At 36.0% G+C, this 22,249-nt stretch overlaps 1 protein-coding gene across 1 annotated transcript in view; it reads right to left on the bottom strand.

Moving 5' to 3' along the window:
- Nucleotides 1-1,858: 1,858 nt before the first annotated feature.
- LOC103263744 (axonemal dynein light chain domain-containing protein 1-like) overlaps nucleotides 1,859-22,249 on the bottom strand; it is a gene marked incomplete at its 3' end in the record, with an annotated part of 56,467 nt that continues 36,076 nt past the window's right edge. The window contains exons 8-12 of the mRNA XM_008061417.1: nucleotides 19,356-19,590; nucleotides 11,171-11,372; nucleotides 8,570-8,663; nucleotides 2,775-2,974; nucleotides 1,859-1,943 (exon numbers count right to left, since the gene is read on the bottom strand). Of these exons, the coding sequence (XP_008059608.1) occupies nucleotides 1,859-1,943; nucleotides 2,775-2,974; nucleotides 8,570-8,663; nucleotides 11,171-11,372; nucleotides 19,356-19,590 (816 nt within the window). The remainder of the gene's footprint in view (nucleotides 1,944-2,774; nucleotides 2,975-8,569; nucleotides 8,664-11,170; nucleotides 11,373-19,355; nucleotides 19,591-22,249) is intronic.

The following is a 22,249-nucleotide window of genomic DNA, read 5'->3' on the forward strand; positions in this document are numbered from 1 at the left end:
CAAGGCGCAGGATTACAGGTTGAGCCACTGAGCCCGGCTGACCAAGAGTTTTTTGAGACAAGTGTTCACTCTGATGCCCAGACTGGAGTGCAGGGTCAGAATCATAGCTCACTGCAGTCTTGAACTCCTGGCCTCATGCAATTTTCCTGCCTTAGCCTCTGGAGTAGCTGGGACTACAGGTACATGCCACTGTGTCCAATTATTTTTTTAAATGTCTTTGTAGAGATGAGTCTCATTGTGTTGACCAGGTTAGTCTCAAACTTCTGGCCTCAAGTGGATTGACCTCCCAACTAGGATTACAGGTATTAGCCACTGTGCCCAGTCAAAAGATTTTAAAATCACATATCTGATAAAAGACTTGGTATCCAGAATATATAAAGAGTTCCCAAAACTCAATAATAAGAAAACAAACAAACTGATAACAAATGGGCCAAAGATTTGAACAGATGTTTCATCATAGAACATATATGAGTTACAAATAAGTGCGTGAAAAGAGTTTCAATATCATGACCATTAAGAAAATGCAAATTAAAACAATGACATGTCATTATCCAGATCCATTATGCAATATCTAAAATTAAAAAGACTACTGGGTGTGGTGGCTCACACCTGCAATCCCAACACTTTGGGAGCCAGAGGCAAGAGGACTGCCTGATCCCAGAGGTTTGAGACCAGCCTGGGCAACTTGGTGAGATCTCGTCTCTACAATAAATCAAAAAATTAGCCAGGCATGGTGGCACACACCTGTGGTTTCAGCTACTTGGAAGGTGAGGTGGAAGGATCGTCTGAGCCCAGTGGTCAAGGTTGCAGTTGCTGCGAGTGTGCCACTGCATTCTAGTCTGGGGAATAGAGTGAGACTCTGACTCAACCAATCAATCAATCAATCAATAAAATTTAAAAGACTGACTATATCAAGTGTCAATGAGGATGTGAAGCAACTCTCATACACTGTTAGCAGGAGTGTAAAAGTGGCTCATTCATTTTTTTTTAAATGGATACATCACAGTTGCACTTATTTTGTGGGTACATGTAATATTTTGATGCATGTATACAATGTGTAATAATTAAATCAGGGTAATTGGGATATCCATCACCTCAAATATTTATCTTTGTGTTGGGAACATTACACCTGTTCTAGCTATTTTGAAGTATATAATAAATTATTGTTAGCTATAATTTCTGTAATGTACTATCTAATACTAGCACTTATTTCTTTTATCTAACTATATTTTGTACCCATTAAGCATTTTGAAAGATTGACAGTTTCTTTAAAAGTTAAACATACACATTCCATATGACTCAGCTATTCCCTTCCTAGATATTAACTCAAGGGAAATTAAAGTGTATATCCATTCAAGGACGAGTATAAGAATATGCATTGAAGATTTCCTTGCAATTATTAAAAACTCCGAACAATTCAAATGCCCCAGAGAAAGGATAAGTAAATTATGTCTATCCATACAATGAAATACTATTCAGCACTAGTCTGATAGACAGCATGGAAGTCTGATAAAAGTAACAATATGTGTGAATCTCAAAGTAACTACACTTAGTCAAAGAAGTCAAACCAAAAAAGAGTACATTCTGTATAATTCCATTTTTCTAGATAATGAAAAACAATCATTGGTGTTAGAAAATAGATCCGACACTACCTGCGAACAGGATGAGGCTGGAAGGAGAGATTACAAAGAAATACAAGGAAACTTTGGGTGTGCTGGCTATGTTCCTCACTGTTACTGAAATGACCATTTTTATGAGTATGTGCATACTTCAGAGCTTATAAAATTGTACAGTTTGTTGTACATCAATTAAATCTCAAAAAACAAAAACAAAACTAAGGAGTAGACAGAGTCATTACCTTCATATTATCCAGTTCATAAAGTTCTTCAGTAGCACTTTTTTGTGAGTTAATTGCTTTACACAGCGACATTGCTTTGCAACAACTGCAAAAAAAAAAAAAAAAAAAGAGCACACACACTCGTATTCAGCATGACCTATTTATTGTTGGTTCTTCTTCCAAGTGTTTAAATCCAAAAATCCAGACACAGTGGAAGTTCACCATAGTAATTCAGCTACTGACTCACCAAGGAGAATATTTGTCTCTCAATTTCTCACCCTTGTCTTCTTTGTCCCCTCCATCTCTCACATTTGACCATTGGTAACATTGAATTGAAATGAAGAGAAAAATTGGCTAGACATTAAAAGTCACTCCCTCAATTTAAAGTAATCATAGTGACAGCTTGCATCTTAGTTAACAGATTATAATTTTTCAGATCTCATCATTATTCAGTGGGAATCTTCTAGCTTTTCCAATACAAGGAGTTTTTTTTTTCATTTTTTAGAAAAAGATGCTTTGGTTGGTATTTAGTGAAGCACATAAAAGTACACATTCAACTTTGCATGAAATTACACAGGAATCTACAAGTTTATTCTTAAATGTCTCCCAGACCCCAGCATGTACAAAGGTACAAGATATATCTTATTTATACAAGTGAGTCATTTTCTTTCTAATTCTCACCCCACATTCACACAATTCCCATACTGCCTCTGCTAACACTGTTTTCAAAATAATTCTAAAGGCCACTGAGAGAAAACCTAAGTCTCATATTCCAATTGGGCACAGTGCTGAAGCTAGCTGAAAAACTGAACTAGTATTTCTTTCAAGATTTTAAAATAAACTCTTACTGCTACTATTTCATTGCCTTTCTTTTCTCTGCTTTATGCTACATTTACTCTTCAAAAGGGCCAAAAATAAAATAACCAGATAGTTTTACCTGCTCAAATAACTGGAGTATTGGGACAATTTTCTTGTCAGTTCAATCGCACCTAGCTCTAATTGTGCAACTCCTACATCATGTTTCTCAACACTTTCCTCCTCCAACTTTGGGGGACTGTCTTGGTCAGTAAAGTCAGGTATCATCAAAATCAGCAAATTTACCATCCACTGGATCATAGATATATGCAACTCATCAATCTGTTAAAAAAAATGATTATAATATAAATGACCCGTTTTTAAATAAGTCAAAGAAATGTAAAAATAGAAATGATCATACCTGTGTCTAACTTTCAAGAATATTAATGAAAGTTTTTAAATGAAATCAAATCATCACTCTGCTAGTGTAATCCTATTTTCTTTTGCTCTCACTATACTTCTTCTTTAGCTTGGTCAAGGGTACTAACCCATTAAAGCTGCATTTTCAAATTGCACACCAAGGCATTCCAAGGTTTCACAGCAAGCTCATAGTGATGCCAGGGGTTTTAAATTGAGGGAAATAACAGTGATATGTGATATCTGACAGACACAGCATGAACTTAACATAGTTAACAGTTTCAGCTTTCAATGTGCTATGTTAATTTTGATGACATCACATCTTTTCTAAGCTAGTTTGACTGGTGTTTGTGTGATAAAAATGAATATTGTGAAAATCAAAATGAAACAGGAAGTGAAGATGGCAACGTCCTATCTGATTCCAAGGTTAGAGAAACTATATGAGGCCCAACCAGTATGATGCACTCCATTAGTGGGTAAAACTTTGATTAAATGAGAATAAGTTTTTCTTTTCAATGTATACGTATTATTTTCCAGCTACTAAATGTTAGGACATTAAATATTTAGTAAGTTGTTTGAACTTACCTACTTAATAAACTTAACTATGAGGTTATTTCTTTTGGCTTAGGAATATGAAAATAGTAGAACCAAAAGGGCACTGTAAACAGAGAAAGTTTGAGAACCTCTGCATTACAGTGTTTCCTGAGACTGGGTCCCAGAAATAATATGCAGAAAACCTTATGAAATGAAAAATTCAGACACATCAAACTCTTACAATGCCCTACTCTCTTTCTCTGTTTGGTTAGTTCCTGAGTTCTTTTTTCTAAGCTTAAACATATTCTACTCTGAGAAGACTTTTTAATTTCCACTGGCTTTAGTTTGCTCCCTTTCCCACATTTCAATAGCACCTTGCACATATCTCTGTTATAATAATTTATACATGTTTCTGCAATCTCTGTGTCTCCTTAAGACATGAGTCACCATTTTATCCCTTAATATCGCACATTGTACTTAGCAGGGAGTAAGTGCTTAATAAATGTTTGTTGAATGAACAAATAATAAAACATGGTTGCCTATCCAGTATTAAATCCCAAACTTCCTGCCTCTTAATTCAGAAGGGAAGGTTGTTAATGACTTAAATCAATGTTAATTGATGTATTTTACACCTGAATTAACATATCAGGAAAAAGGGCAGTCTTTCCCAAGGAAGAGTTCAAAAGACATGTCTTTCTCACAAGTCCAAGATACTTCCACCACTACATATCCCACTAGCTGTGCTTCTGCTGCTTCTCAATGAAAGTAAATAAATTTCATATACCAATGCTTGAATTACACTGTCATTGAAATAACTGATTTTTTCTTACATGAAATATTAATCAATCTTTGGACTATCCCTAGGAAATAAACACAAATGAATGTCATTATCTACATTTCAAAGTTATATTAGAGATATTAAGTGACAGAATCAAAGTCATGCAATAAATCATAGGTGAATTTAAAATCAAACACAAAAGGGTATCTTTTACTTTCAGAAAGATATGCAACATTCTTTTTGAGATGAAAAGTGAATATGATAATTTAAAAACTAAAACAGACATTTATTGTGATTTTGATATAAAAACAGTCTTAGGCCAAGGTGGGAGGATCTACTTAAAGCCAGGAGTTTGAGACCAGCCTGGTCAATATAGCGAGACACCCATCTCTACAAAAAAAAAAAAAAAATTAAATTAATTGGACATGGGGATATGCACTTGTAGTCCCAGCTACTCCAGAGGCTGAGGTGAAAGAATTGCTTTAGGCCAGGAGTTCAAGGCCATAGTAAACTATGATTGTGCCTCAATGCTCCAGCCTAGGCGACAGAGTGAAACTTTGTCACTTAAAAAGCAAAACAAAACAAAACAAAAACTCCAGTCAGATGTGGTAGTTCACACCTATAATCCCAGCACTTTGGGAGGCAGAGGCAAGAGGATTGCCTGAGTCCAGGGGTTTGGGACCAACCCCAGGCAACTTGGCCAAACTTCACCTCTACAATAAATCAAAAAATTAGCTGGGTGTGATGGTACATGCCTGTAGTTCCACCGTGAGCATGCCACTGAACTCCAGCCTGGGTGACAGAATAAGACTGCGACAAATAAATGAATAAATAAATAAATGAACAAATAAATAAAAGTCTTAAAAGAACTTTAAGATAAATTAAGTGTTCTTTTATGAAATGACTTGTTCCAAACTTACTAACCTTTTCAGTGCTGACAAGTAGGTACTTAGTCACTTCTTAGTTGATTTTTTTTTAAAAAAGCACACTTAATTTGTTCATTCAAATATAAGTGGAATTTAACAATGGGTAAAATAAACTTAAGCTATGGAGAAGCCATTTTAAAAATGGACTGTTGGAAGTATTTCTATCTTGGTGTAAGTTTGTTGCTGAAAATGACACAGAGTTCACCAGTTAAAAGTCTCAAGTTCAGGTACTTAAAAATCTATAAGTAAGTTTTTAACCTGTTTTAAATCTTACAAATAAAGCACTTCAATTGGCTAGGAACACTATGTTAAAATATAGAAATGCTATACCATCTAATGTTTGTAAGAAAAACTGATTGACATTATGATAGATGGAAAATTTCACTAGTTAACTTTTAAAAATCCTTGCATAATTGATTGATGGAATTGAAACATGAGTATTATCATTTAAAAACACAGCCAGTGATATATATCTTCAATTTGGATTCATATCTCCTAGTGAACTGTCATTTTAGCAATGACAGTTATCAAAAACAAATACTAGAGTAACCAGAATTTAGAAGCACACCTTCAAATAACTTTCTCAATAAGTATTAACCTGTGGTTATAAAAAAATTATAAAACCTTTTTAATCATATCAATTTTTTAACCATTACTAAAAATTATTTTTAAATGTTGTTTATTTTATCCCATTTGACATTTTTATAATGTACAAAGCATGTTGATAGAGTAATTCTTGCATGTAAATTAGAAATAGTAAGTTAGGGCTGGGCACAATGGTTCAGACCTAGAATCCCAGCACTTTGGGGGACTAAGGTGAAAGGATTGCTTGAGCCCAGGAGTTCAAGGCCAGTCTAGACAACATAGCAAGACCTCGTCTCCACAAAAAATTAAAAAATTAGCTGAGTGTGGTGGTGCACACCTGTAGCCCCAGTTACTTGGGAGGCTGGGATGAAAGGCTTGCTTGAGCCCGGGAATTTGAGCCTTCAGTGAGTCATGACTTGCTTAATATTTTTTTTCTGATAGAGGTACATTTAAGAAATGTTTAGCTGGGCTTGGTGGCTCAGCCTGTAATCCCGTGCCTTTGGGAGGCTGAGGTGAGTGGATTGCCTGAGCCCGCAGGTTCGAGACCCACCTGGGCAACTTGGTGAAACCTTATCTCTACAATAAATCAAAAAATCAGCCGGGCGTGGTAGCGCACACCTGTAATTCCGGCTACTTGGAAGGCTGAGGCGGAAGGATCGCCGGAGCCCAGCAGGCAAGGCTGAGGTGGCCGGGAGCGGCCACTGCACTCCAGTCTGGGTGACAGAGTGAGATTCCAACTCAAAAAAAAAGAAAAGAAATGTTTAGAGACCACTGTTTTAGACAGTCAATCAGCACAGGTTAATTGGAATAAGGGGGCAAAGGAAAAACAACAACAATAACAACTGGAAGTAAGAAAATGGATCAAGAGGGAAAATGAATAGTGGGCAAAAAAAGACAAACTTTTCCATTTAAAAATACTTGTGCCAGCTAATATGGATATACATAATTCCTCAAGGAGTTTACAATCTTGCATGTTTTCTACACAAATTGCTTATAATAATGCAGAGTTAAAATAGAGGTTAAGGAGGCACTTTCTAAATAATCCTATATTATAAACATTGAATTTTAGAATTCAAAAAGTTGAGTATATAATTCCATGAAAATAAATTCCAAATGGTAAATTGTGCATTTTGCCAAAGAAGGGATTAATGCAGCAGCACCATCAGACACCAACATTGGTGAAATGTTCCTCCTAACTTCATTCAACTAATATTTATGGAGTCCCACTATGTGACAGACTCTCTAATACTCTTTTTCTTCTTAATTTTCGTTGTCGTAAGAGTTTTCCCCAAGTCTGGGGATCCTTGCATCCATATTTCCAGCCTGAATACATTTGCTTCTTAACTCCTGATGTCTGTATGCTTACAATTAACTAGTGGAACTGTAATGCAATACAGTGTTTCATAGGTAGTCATCCCATATAACATGATGTCTTGCTAAGCAATGTTAAAATGAATTAAATTCACTTAATCTATTCTGTAATTTGAAATATTTACATACTGTCTATTTATAATAAGAGATTCTTGTGTAAATTTAGATTATAAGTAAGACTAGGACGCAGAAATAAACGTAGTAAACTAAGACATCATCTGAAAATTATTCTTTCACGTTGAGCTGGCTAAGAAGTCCAAAGGTTCAACTCTTCGCAATTGTGGAATAATTTTTTTTTTTTTTTTTGGTGTGTCGGAGTCTCACTCTGTTGCCCAGACTGGAGTGCAGTGGCCGCTCCCGGCCACCGCAGCCTTGACCTGCTGGGCTCCGGCGATCCTTCTGCCTCAGTCTTCCGAGTAGCCGGAATTACAGGCGTGCGCTACCACGCCCGACTGATTTTTGATTTATTGTAGAGATAAGGTCTTGCCAAGTTGCCCAGGCGGGTCTTGAACCCTTGGACTCAGGCAATTCATTCACCTCAGCCTCCCAAAGCGCGGGATTACAGGCTGAGCCACCGAGCCCGGCCCAATTGTGGAATAATTCTACTTGTTCTAGTAATTACAGACCAATAGTATCTTCTCTTTCCTGCTACTATCATGTTTCTGTCATTCCTTCAATCAGTCAGGGGCTGAAAGGATGGCAGAAACAGAATCCGACATAAATCCTTAAAATGGTCACATCCTAGACTAATGCCATTGAGGAAAAATATATTCAGAAGACTGAACAGAGAGTAAAGATAATAATTAAAACTCAAAAACTTTTTTTTCTTGAATCAGGGTCTTACTCTGTTACCCAGGCTGGAGTGCTGTAGCACAATCATGGCTCACCACAGCCTCAACCTCCTGGGCTTAAGAGATCCTTCTGCCTCAGCCTCCCAAGTAACTGGGACTACTAAAGGCACATGCCACCACAGCTGGCTAATGTTCTGACTTTTTGTAGAGATAGGATCTCACTCTGTTGCCCAGGTTGGTCTCGAACTCCTGCTCAAGCAATCCTTCTGCCTCAGCCTCTCAAATTGCTGGGATTACAGGTTGTAGAAACCAGCATACCCAGACAAACCAAAAACTTTTGATCATCTCTAAAACTTCATTCCAGAGGCAGGAATATTCTGCTTTTAAAAATCCACCGAAAAATCATTTGAGAATTAACACGTAAGCTTCCATTTTAGTCCCCTGCTTCAATTGGATAGGAAGAGCCTAGTTTTTCCTTGACAAAAACCCCCAGCCAAGGCAAAATATAACCTCACAAATCTTTACAAGTACATACGTAGCGCTGAAGTTCAATGTTACCATTGTTTATTTCATTGCCTATCTTCAAAATCCATTGTTGAATCATGTTAAATATATATGTTTGGAGTACCCTGAAGGAAAAATAAAGTAAAATAAAGATAAATGACTTACTTAGAATATGAAAGTAACTATTAAACCAGGTGTAGTGGTTCATGCCTATAATCCTAGCACTTTGGGAGGCTAAGACGGGACACTTGCTTGAGGTCAGGAGTATGAGACCAACCTAGGCAACACAGTGAGACTCTCATGGCTACAAAAAATTAAAAACTTAGCCAGGCACAGTGGTACCTGACTGTAGTCCTAGATACAAGGAAGGCGGAGGCAGGAGGACTGCCTGAGTCCAGGAGGTCGAGGTTACAGTGAGCTATGATCAATACCACTGCATTCCAGCCCTGGTAACAGAGTGAAACCCTGTCTCTATAAAGAAAAGGAAGGGTAGGGGAGGGGAGGAGAGGGGAGAGAGGAATCAGCTAAGAGAAAAAGTTTTATTTGACTGGGCTTAATAAATTTAGATGCTTTCAGTTGTATGAGACTCAAGACAAGATTAACCAAAACGCTGAATTACCTGGTATAATGGCTTACGCACTGATACAGCTTTTCTAATCCCTAGGTAGGTAGCAATTAGCAAGATGCACTTTGGTCAAAGTAGATCTTCTCTTCAATATTAGCTCTCTATTGTAAACATATATACTTTTTACATTCACTTCTAGGCCATAGGATCTTCTTATATAATGAGAAGAATGAATTTTTAAATTTTCTGTGACTGACTTTCAGCATGACAGTATAAAGAGCAGGCCTGGCTCATACCCCAGCGAAACTGGTAAAAATTATTTTTAAAAATTTATTTTTTATTTTTCTAGATATAGGACCTTGCTATGTAACCCAAGCTAGAGTGAAGTGGTACAATCACAACTCACTGCAACCTCAAACTCCTGGGCTCAAGCAATCTTCCCACCTCAGCCTCCTGAGTCGCTGGTGCTACAGGCACACACCACCATTCCTGACTAATTTTTCAATTTTTTGTAGAGATAGGGTCTCACTATGTTGCCCAGGCTGATCTTGTGTGCTCCTTATGAGAATCTAATGCCTAAGAAAAGTATTATACACTGATATATACCAATAAAAAGTATTATACACCATGACAAAGTAGGATTTATCCTAGGAAAGCAAGGTTGATTTAATATCCAAAAAATTATGTAATATATCATATAAATAGAAATATCATAAAAATAGCCAAATGATTATCTCAAAAAATGTAGAAAAAGCATTTGACAAAGATTCAATACCTTTTCGTGTAAAAGCATGCAACAAATTAGGAAGAGAGAAAAATTTCCTAAATCTGATAAAAGCCATCTAAGAAAAACCCACAGCTGACTATATTTAACAATGAAAGACTGGATGCTTTTCCTCTAAGAATAGGAACAAGAGAAGAATGGGAGAGCAAATGCTATAAAACTCTTAGAAGAAAACATAGGGATATATTTTCATGACTTTGGATTTGGCAAAAGATTCTTAGATATCATACCAAAGCATAAGTAACAATGAGAAAGAAAAACTGGACTTCATCAAAATTAACAACTTATGATCTTTTAAGTGACACCATCAAGAAAATAAAAAGACAACTTACGGGATGGAGAAAATATTGCAATTTGTGTATCAGAAAAGAGACTTATATCTGGAATATATAAAGAACTCTTACAACTCAATAATAAAAAGACATATGGCTGGGCGTGGTGGTTTCACATCTGTAATCTCAGCACTTTGAGAGGCCAAGACAAGAGGACTGCTTGAGCCTAGGAGTTCCAGACCAGCCTAGGCAACATATGTATTGTTATATATGTATATGTATATGTATATGTATATGAACAAAATACTGATACATGCTACGACATAGGTGAACCTTGAAAACATTAGGCTAACTAAAAGAAGCTAATCACAAAAGATCACATAATATATGATTCTTTTAATATAAAATGTCCAGAGCAAGGAACTCAACAGAGACAGAAAGTAAACTTGTGATTTCTTTTCTTTTTTTTTTTTTTGAGTTGGAGTCTCACTCGGTGGCCCAGACTGGAGTGCAGTGGGGGCTCCCGGCCACCGCAGCCTCCCCTGCTGGGCTCCGGCAATCCTTCTGCCTCAGCCTTCCGAGTAGCCGGAATTACAGGTATGCGCTACCACGCCCGGCTGATTTTTTGATTTATTGTAGAGATGAGGTCTCACTGCCCAAGCAGGTCTCAAACCCGCGGGCTCAGGCAATCCACTCACCTCAGCCTCCCAAAGGCGTGGGATTACAGGCTGAGCCACCGAGCCCGGCTAGACTTGTGATTTCTAAGGGCTGGCGGTAGAGTCGGTGGGAGAGAATGGAGGATTGCAGAGTGATAGCTAATGTATTTAAGGCTTCTTTTTATAGTAATGATATGTTCTAAAATTGACTGGTGATGTTTACTGATACCTTTACATATACTGAAAAACCCCTGAATTGTATACTTTAAAAGGTGAATTGTATGATATATAAATTATATTGCAATAAAGTTTTAAGATAATTCTCTCAAAACAAAAGAAATGTATGGAAACTTACAGGCCAGGGTCTACATCTATGAACTGTGGGACAATACCAATAATGCTTATCAATGTCTCCAACTGTGATTTAATTTCATTAATTTTTTTACTAACTCCCTGCCATTCTTCAAGAGGCATATCAGGAAACTCCAGGAAGTTTTCCAACTTGAAAGAGCAGAAGTCAAGAGAATTAATCACACTCAGAAGAATTTTAGAAATACCTAGAAAAATGAGAAAAGCATTAACTTTTAGAAGTATTTATAAGATTACTACTTCAATTCTAAATTATAAAATCCTACTGAGCAAAGGCATATCTTTTTTCAAGTTTTTATTATCCTACAACCTGTCTAGCAGAGAATCTTACAGAAAGCAGTTCCTAAGTAAATGTTTAGTGAATAAGCATGGTGCTTTTATGACTAATGGACTATTTCTTCAATGACAGTTTACATTCTAAGTTTCTTGCCTTCTTAGCGGATAATCAAATGCATTATACCCCAAAACTATCAGCCTTAGTTTTCTGTAATCATAAATTCACTAAGTGATTTTGTTAAGAGGACAATGATGATAAACAGCTTCCTCATGATTATGGGATAGTTGATAAGAAATGAAATTTAGATTATCATACTTATTGAATCACTTTTTGGTCATTCATTGTTCAAGTTTTCATGAAATTTATAGTTTTTGGTCTGAACAAAAGTTGAATTTGGATCCTAATGTAAATTCAGTAGACTGATTCACTGTGAGATCATGTCAAAATACCTCTCTTTGTCTTAACTCATTTGCAAAAGAATAAATGAAAATGCTCTCATGTTAGAGTTATATAGAGAAAAATAACTAAAAAGTAAACTGTTTCCCTTGCTCTTAATGAAAATATCTTCACTGCTTTCATCAGTACATTTTGATCCTCTAGGAGTATTCAGAATCATCTGTTAATTTCACCATTATTCCTAATTTTGACTTCCTCCTTTATTTTAAACGATTTGCTACATCATTTTTCTCTGCCCACTATATACAGTTATCCCACAGTATCCACAATAGATTGGTTTCAGACCCCCTATGGACACCAAAATCCATGGATGCCTGGGTCCCTTATACAAAATGATCTGATATTTGTATATGACCTATGCACATCTTCCTGTATACTTTAAATCATCTTTAGATTACTTTAAATTTAATACAATGTAAATGTTATATAAACAGTTATACTGTATTGTTTTTTTAATTTTTATTATTTTTATTGCTTATTGAGGTTTGTTCAGAATATTTTCAATCCATGCTTAGTTGAATCTGAGGATGTAGAACCTGCAGATATAGAGGGCCTACTGTACTTTCATGGGTAAGTATTGTCATTTTATCTATATTATTGCTGTTACAGAAAATTAAGATTATGCTTTCCCATGTAGTATAGTTTTGTATTGAACAAGAGTGCCAATCAATGAGTCAGAGTTTCTGGCATACTCTACTAAAAAGAATTTTTCAGGAATACCTGACACACTGAGCAAAAGTGCTTTGATGGATTTTTAATATCTCTCACAGGTTTGGGAGGCTGGTTTTCAATATCTCTCATGGCAAACTGGGACATGAGGTCATGTACTTGGCAGAGGTAGGGGGAAAAATTGAAATTCAGATTTTTCTAGGGAGTAGGGGCCCTGGTAAACACACTAAGCTTCACTGGGGACCCCTGAATCCTTGAAGCACTACACCTTAAGAATAAGAATGGAACAGAATAGACAAGTCTTCACAAAGCCTGAAGCCAGACATCATTTCAGCTCAGTAGACCTACTTAGATTAAAATAATCTGCCCTACCTGAAATTACCTGCCAGAAGAAAAAGTAAAATCATTCTTATGGAATATGGCATCACCTAGAGTTTCAAATTGTCCTAGAACTTTTTCACATACAATGATCAACATTCAATCAGAAATGGTCAGGCATATGAGAAGAGCTGACTCAAAACCCAAGACATAATACAGACAATAAAAAAAGACCTACAGAAGAACCAGATGTTATCCAATTATCAGCATGGACTTTAAATTAACTTTAATTAAAATTTTAAAGTTATTCAATAATGTGGAAAATTTTAGCGGAAAAACTAGAAACTCGAAAAGTTAATATATTCTAGAACTAAAAAAAATGCAATTGAAATTTAAAACTCAGTGGATATTTAATAGCACATTGGATAAAGCACTGAGAGAAAGTTGCAGCCCAATTCGAATTCTTGTACAGAGATAAAATAGCCTTTAAGCACAAAATTAAAATTAACAGAACTTATCAGCAGATCCACCACTATAGGAAATGCCAAAGAGATGCCTTCAAGGAAAAAGAAAGTTATTTCACACAGACACATGCAAATGAGGGAAGAGCGCAATATGAGAATAAAAAGGTCTTAGTCTATGAATTAACAAAAGGGAAGAAGTGGTTATTGTTTGGCCATAAACACAAACTATAAACAAGTAATTACAAAATCAGTTTTAAACACTACCCAATTGAGCAGGGACATCTTCTCATGAGTACTTAATGCCTTTGAAAATTAGCCTGTCCTAGTCACCTTCAGATCTCATGCATTTTCTTCTGATTGTCTGTTGGGCTCCAATTTTGTGGTTTTACAGCTGCAAATAGTACTTTGTTGCTAAGTCATAATTTTACTTTTCTATGAATAAACATGTTTGATTTACACAAATGTATAAATGTCATTGGATTACACACATTCACTTTAGAGCTTTTCCCCATTTCCTTGTTGGTTCAGCTTCCTCTTCAACGTTATCCTCCTTACCCTTCCTCTGCCCTTTAACCCAGCCCCATCTTTACCAGGAATTCCCCATAAAAATTTGATGCACCATGGCAACCCCCTCAGGCCCCCTCCCACTGTGGGAGCTTTTCTGTCCTCTCAATAAATTCTGCTTTCAAAAGAAATTTTTTTTGATGCACTCTTTTCTCTATTTTTTTCTCCAAGCCTGTAAGGTCATATTATATAACATAATACATATAGATGCATATACATGAATGACATGGATAGTTATGTTTCTTTTAATAGAACACAGATCATCTCAACATTACTAATCATCAGAGAAATGCAAATCAAAACTATAGGTGGATATTACCTCACATCCATTAGGATGACTACTATCAAAGAGATAGAAAATGACTGGTGCTGGTGAGAATGTGAGAGGTTGGATACTTGTATACTGTTGGTGGGAATGTGGAGTGAAAGGTATTGTAGAAGGCAGTGTGGTGGATCCTCAAAAAATTAAAAATAGAACTGCCAAATGATTCAGCAATCCCACTTCTGGCTGTATGCCCAAAAGAACTGAAAGCAATACTTGTATACCCATGTTTATGGCAACATTTTCACAATAGTCAGGAGGTGGAGGAAACCTTGGTGTCCATCAATGGTTAAGGAATGGGTGACGTGTGGGGGATATATACAATGGAATATCACTCAGCCTTAGGAAGGAGGGAAATCTTTGAAGACACTGCTAAGTGAAATGTGCTAAGTGAAATGAGCCAGTGTGTCTGCCTGTCTGTCTCTGTCTCTTTCTCTCTCTCTCTCTCTCTCTCTCTCTCACACCACACACACACACACACACACACACACACACACACACACACAGTGTGATTCTGCTTATATGAAGTATCTGGAGTAGGTCAAATTCATGGAAATAGAATGGAGTAGTGGCTGCCAGGGACTGAGGGGAGGAGTTGAGAGTACAAAATAAGCCTATAGATCTCTGGTTAATTGATTTTCTCATTAAATGAGAAAAAAATGGTATTTTCAACAAGTGGTGCTGGGACAACTGAATATCCATATGCAAATGAATGAAATTGGAACCTTACTTCATACCATATTTAAAAATTAACTCAAAATGAATCAAATATTATATAAGAGCAAAACTATAAAAACTTTTAGAAGAAACATAAGTGTAACTCTTTATAACTTTGAATTTGGCAAAGGATTCTTAGATATGACACTAAAAGCACAAAAACAAAACAAGAAAAAATATATGTAAATTGGATAAACTTCAAAATTAAAAGCTTTTGTACTTAAAAGGATACTATCAAGAAAATGAAAAGGCAGCCCACATAATGGGAGGAAATATTTATAATTCATATATCTGAAAAGGGACTTGTATCCAGACTATATTAAGAAGTCTTACAACTCAATAATAAAAAGACAACTCAATTAAAACATGAAGAAAGAATATCATTAGAGTATGTGTGAAAAGGTGTTTTACATTTATGTTCGAGTTAGCTACTAACAGGCTCCTAACAAAGGATTCTTTTTCTAAAAGTATGGTACATGGATACATGAACCATTGGCATCAGAATCACCTGGAATGCTTGCTAAAATTACCAGTCTGTGGGCATTTTTAGACATAGTGTACCAGAAGGACTGAGGTTAAGGAATCTGCATTTTTCATCAAATCCCTAAATCACACTAAAGTTTAAGAATCACTTATGTAGGACGTTATTTCACAGACTAATATCTCAGATGATTTCATTCAATGTGAAAATTTCAAAGAGTTATATTGTCATCTGGTGGATATTTGTCTAGAATCCTAATACAAGGCATAACAGTACAAAATAACATGCAATACCCACTCATGCTGAACTAGGATATCAGTTCTTGGAATATTGCTATGTGTATTATAACCAAGAGCATGAATCTCGACTTTTGTCTCACTTAGAAAAATAAAACATGGGCAAAGGATTTGAACAGACATTTCTCCAAAGAAGATATACAAATGGTTGATAAGCCTTTAAAAAATGTTTAACATCATTAGTCATAAGGAAAACACAAGTCAAAAATACAATAATGTTATTTCACACCTACTAGTATGGTGAGAATTAAAAAGTAAGAAAAGGACTTTTTCTTACTTTTTAAGGTAGGTAGAAAAATTAGAATGTTCGTATACTGTTGGTGGGAACAGAAAATGATGCAGCCTCTTTGAAAACAATGTGGCAGTCTTAAAAAAGTTGCAGATAGAATTTCCAAATGCCCAGGAATTCTACTTTTGGACCTATAGTCAAGAGAAACAAAAACACATGTCCACACAAAAATGTGTATACAAATGTTTATATCAGCATTATTCATGACAGCAAAAAGTAGAAACAACCCAAATTTCTACCAACAGGATGAAATGATGAACAAAATGTGATATATACATGCAAGAAAATAGTAGTAGGCCATAAAAATGAAGTACTGATACATGCTAAAACATGGATGAACCTTGAAAACATTATGCTAAATGAGAGAAACTAGTCACAAAAAATCACATAGCATATGATTTTGTTCATATGAAAGTCCAGAACAGGGAAATCTATAGAAACAGAAAACAGACACAGAACTCAGGTGAGGATGGGTGGGGATGATAGTATAAGAGGGTGACAGCTAAAGGGTATGGAGTATGGTTGGGTTTCTTTGTTTGTTTGTTTGTTTGTTTGAGTTGGGGTCTCTGTCACCCAGACTGGAAGGCAGTGGCAAAATCATGACTCACTGCAGCCTTGCACTCCTGGGCTCAAGTGATCTTTTAGCCTCAGTCTCCTGAGTAGCTAGGATTACAGGTGTATGCTACCATACCCAGCTGATTTTTTTATTTTTATTTTTGTAGAGACAGGGTCTCACTATATTGCCCAGACTAATCCCAAACTCTTGAGCTCAAGCGATTCGTTCACCTCAGCCTCCCAAAGTGCTTGGATTATAAGCATGAGCCACCACACCTAGTTTGGGGCTTCTTTTGAGGTTTATTTTGGTTAAAATATTCTAAAATGATGAGATAATGGATATACACATCTGTGAATAGACTAAAAATCCTTTCCAAATTAAATTTTATTTTATTATAGAGATGTGGGGTACAAGTAAGGATTAACTACACAAGTAGGCTGCATGTAGGTGAAATGTGGTCCTCCAACTGGCCCTCATTCCCACTGGTATAGGACCAGGTACACTTTGCGTTATTATGTGCCCCCTCCCCCTCCCAGTTCCCAGTGACTGCCAATTGCTCCCTTGTGCTAATGTGATTAATGTTCAGATTCCACTTATGAATGAGAACATGTGGAATTCAGTCCTTTGTTTCTGTGATACATCACTAAGTATGATGGTCTCCAGCCCCATCCAACTTGCTGCAAAGTCCATGATTTTGTTCTTCTTTATGGCTGCATAATACTCCATTGTATATATGTACCACATTTTCTTTATCCAGTCCATTTTCTATGGGCAGTAAGGTTGGTTTCATGTTTTTGCTATTGTGAATAGTGTAGCTATAAACATGCATGTGTAGGTGTCTTTTTGGTAGAACTATTTATGTTTTTCTGGGTATACTCCCAGGAGAAGAATTCCTGGATCCTCTGGAAGGTCAATTTGTAGTTATTTTAGGAATTGCCACATTGCTTTCCATAGAGTCTGAACAAGCTTGCACTCCCACCAACAGTGTAGATACATTCCCTTTTCTCCATATCCACACCAACATCTATTGTTTTTTGATTTATTAATGATGGCCATCCTTGCTGAAGTTAGGTGGTATCTCACCGTAGTTTTGAGGTAGTATCTTGTTATAGTTTTGATTTTCATTTCCCTGATGATTAGTGAGGCTGAGCATTTTTCATGTATCTGTTGGCTGCTTATATGTCTTCCTTTGAAAAGTGTCTATTCATGTCCTTTGTCCACTTTTTAATGTGGTTGTTTGGTTTCTTCCTTTTACTTCATTTGAGTTCCTTGTAGATCCTGGATGTTAATTAAGCCTCTGTCAGACACACAATTTATAAATATTTTTTCCCATTCTGTGAGTTGTCTCCCCATTCTCTTGATGGTTTATTTTGCTGTGCAAAATCTTTTCAGTTTGATGAGGTCTCACTTGTCCATCTTTAGTTTTTATGGCATTCGCTTTTTTGGGATTCGGTCCAGAATTCATTGCCCACTCCAATGTGCATAAGAGTGTTTCCTACTTTTTTTCAAGGATTCTTGTAATTCAGGGTACAAAATCAATGTGCAAAAGACAGTTACATTTCTATACATCAGCAACAAGCAGACAGAAAACCAAATGAAAAGAACAATCCCATTCACAAGAGTCACACATTAAAATAATTAAATACCTTGGCATCCACCTAACCAGTGAAGTGAAAGATCTTTTCAACAAGAACTACAAAACGCTGCTTAGAGAAATCAAAGATGACACAAACAAATGAAAAAACATCCCATGCTCACAGACTGAAAGAATCAATATTGTCAAAATGTTCATCCTATTCAAAGCAATCTACAGATTCAATACAATGACCATCAAACTACCAACATTATTTTTCTCAAAACTGGAAATGAAAATACAGAAATTCATATGGAAGCAAAAAAGAGCACGAATAGCCAAAATATTCTCAGCAAAAGGAACAAAACATGAGTTATCAAACTTCCAGACTTTAAACTTTATTACAAGGCTACAGTAACCAAGACAGCATGGTACTGGTACAGGAATAGGCACACAGACCAATGGAACAGGACAGAGATTCTGGAAGCAAAAACTTGGTCCCTCAACCAACTCATCTTTGACAAAGCCACCAATAACAATCACTGGGGAAAAGAGATCATATTTAGCAAATGGCGCTGGGAAAACTGGCTGACCACATGCAGAAAAATGAAACTGGACCCCTATCTATCACCATATACAAAAATCAACTCTAGGTGGATCAAAGACCTAAATATAAAACTAATAATAATTTAACTGTACATTTTAAATATGTGAAGGTATACACTTTATGTAGGTGAATGAGGTCAAGCATGTAGTTCACACCTATAATCCCGCATTTTGGGAGGCCAAGGTGAAAGGATTGCTTGAGCACAGGAATTTGAGACCACTATGGGCAACATAGCAAAACCTTGTCTCTACAAAAAATTAAAAAATTAAAAATTAAAAATATTAGCCAGGCTGGTGGTATATACCTGTAGTTCAGCAACTTGATGTAGAAAGATCTCCTGAGCCCAGGAGACAGAGGCTACAGTGAGCCTGAATTGTGCCACTGCACTCCGGCCTGGGTGTCACAGTGAGGCCACAATTCAATTTTATCTCAAAAAAGTGATGTTCAATGCTTTGTTTATTTTGCTTGGTTTTTAAACCCATATGTATTACTTTTATTTTAAATATTAGTTGTACTGAAAATAATTGCTGTTGAAATGTTTTATAATGCCCAGAAATCTATTCATCATGGGTATTTTCTTACCATTTTCCCCGGTTATTCTTACTTCATAATCTTTGTAGAGTTTTCCTATGTTTTTGATAATTTCCTCCATATACTGTTGCTCTGGTGGCATCTCCCCCTCCAAACTTTTATGACGACCAAATATCCCAAGCCCAATATCTGTCCAATTTTCCTGTAAATGTTTAATAATCTTGAGAGTATCATATTTTGACAACAGAAGATCCCCAGTAAGCTTTTCTTGCTCCTCATTCAGCACCTAGAGGGTAAAAGGGGAGCGGGAAAGGTAGCACATTATTCACTAATTATTTTATCAAAGTCTACTCAGATCCTTATTTCCCAATGATTCCCAATTGTTTTGAAGTCACATGTCCTGTTACTATTGTTCATGCCACTTCTCGCCCCCCTCAAAAAAATGGCATATCACATATATTTATTTTTTAAATTAAAGTGAGTTTAACTTAACTTTGACACTCTATGAGATAACCCATGGTTTATCAAGATGAAAAACATTATATTAAATCCTGTGTGGATAAAAAAAAAAAATTAGTGACAGTCAATTTAGTCCTAGAGAGCTGAGTATATTTAATTAGTACTTGCTTTAATAAAGTTGTAATATATCTGTTTACATGATCCCACTAGACTGGAGAATTTCTTAAAATATACAAGTTGTGTTTTATTCATGTTGTATTTATCTCTGTAACCCCAAGTCCAAGTCCTGAACATGACATATCAATGCATATTTGTAGAAAAATGAAGTACAATTTGTGTATAAAGTTTGCCATTATTTGTGACTCAGATAATGGAAACATCACCCACTCTTCAATAAGAGTAGTCAGTGTAGGCAGGCAGAGTATTAGAACAACTAAGAATAAGATCTTGGAGCAGGAGACACCTGAACTCAAATTCTGATTCTGCCATTTACAATTTATAGATAACTTGTATAACTTACTTAACATTCCTAAGCTTCAATTTTCAATCTGTGAGATGGGGATTATAAAAACTACATCATATGGCAGACATGAAGAGCAAGTAAGATAATATATGAAAAACATTTCAGCTCCTGACAGAGTAAGTGCTTAGTAAATTAGAGTTATCATTATCTCTAATAAATGGAGAAGCATGATTTTTTTCTATTTTATCTATGCATGTCAAAACTGCCAAATAAAGTTTTTTTAAAGTCCGTAAACTAGATATATTGTATACAGGACAACAAATATCTTCAATTCTAAGAATAGTCTGCTCAAGTCATTCTAAAAGAAAAGAAAATGATTACTTTTAAAAAAAATTTGAAAGATGTGGGGTACAATTCAGAATTAGGTATATAAGTGGTCATCGTACAGGGAAAGTTTGGGCCTCCCTTTGGGCCCCACTTGACATCAGGTACTCTTATTGATGTTGTGTGCCTCCCCCCTCCCCTGGCAGTATTCCACTACTGCCAATCCCTTTCTTATAGTACTATGGTAAATGTTCAGGGTCTACTTATCAGTGAGAATATGTGGTACTCAGTTCTTTGTTTCTATGATAGATCACTGAGTATTATAGACTCTAAATCCATCCAAGTTCCTGTGAAGTCCATATGTTTGTCCTTCTTTATGACGGCATAGTATTAAATTGTGTATATGTACCACTTTATTTTATCCAGTCCAGTTTCAACAGGCAGCATGGTTGATTCCATGTTTTTGCTATTGTGAATAGTGCTGCAATAAACATGTGTGTGCATGTATCTTTTTTGTAGAATGATTTGAGTTCCTCTGCGTATCAAAGACCTAAACGTAAAACCTCAAACTGTAAGAATTTACTGGGTCATAAGGAAGGTCAATTTCTAGTTATTTTAGAAATCGCCACACTGTTTTCCATAGAGGATAAATTAGTTTGCATTTCCACAGGCAGTGTAGAAGCGTTCCCTTTTTTCCTGAATCCTCACCAGCATCTTTTGTTTTTTGTTTTATTAACGATGGTCAGTCTTACTGGGGTTAGGTGGTATTTCAATATGGTTTTGATTTGCATTTCTCTGACGATTAGTGAGGTTGAGCACTTTTTAATAAGTCTCATATGTCTGCCCATATGTCTTCTTTTGAGAAGTGCTATTCATGTCTTTTGCCCATTTTTAATGGGACTGTTTGTTTGTTTTTTTCCTTTTAGCATGTTTGAGTTCCTGTACATCCTGGATGTTAGGCCTTTGTCAGATATACAGTTGGCAAATATTTTTTCCCATTCTATGAGCTATCTGCCCACTCTCTTGATGATTTCTTTTGCTTTGAAGAAGCTTTTCAGTTTAATGAGTCCCACTTGTCTATATTATCTCTTATGGCATAGACATCTGGGGTTTTGATCAGGATTTGGTTGCCTACTCTGATTCCCATAAGTGTGTCTGCTGTGTTTTTTAAAATTATTACAGTTTGAGGTTTTACGTTTAGGTCTTTGATCTATTTAAAGCTGATTTTTGTGTATGGTTTCATTCTTCTGCATGTGACCAATCAGTTTTCCCAGCACCATTTACTGAATAGGCTCTCCTCTCCCAGTGGTTGTTGGAATCTTTGTCAAAGATGAGTTGGTTGAGAAATTGAAGTTTTGCTTCCAGAATCTCTATTCTTTTCCATTGGTCTAGATTCAACACAATACCCATTAAATTACCAATATCATTCTTTTCAGATCTGGAAAAAACAACACAGAAATTCACATGGAAACATAAATGACCACAAATAGCTAAAACAATCCTCAGCAAAAGAAACAATGTTTCTTGTACCAAAGCCAGGTTGTTTTGATTATTGTAGCCTTATAGTCAAGTTTAAAGTCTGGAAGTGTGATACCTCTTGCTTTGTTTCTTTTGCTGAGGATTGTTTTGGCTATTCATAGTCATTTTTGTTTCCACATGAATTACTGTGTTGTTTTTTCCAGGTCTGAGAATAATAATG

Source organism: Carlito syrichta, unplaced genomic scaffold, assembly GCF_000164805.1.
Source record: "Carlito syrichta isolate Samal-C Ts95f unplaced genomic scaffold, Tarsius_syrichta-2.0.1 Scaffold305246, whole genome shotgun sequence".
NCBI classification, from domain to species: domain Eukaryota; kingdom Metazoa; phylum Chordata; class Mammalia; order Primates; family Tarsiidae; genus Carlito; species Carlito syrichta.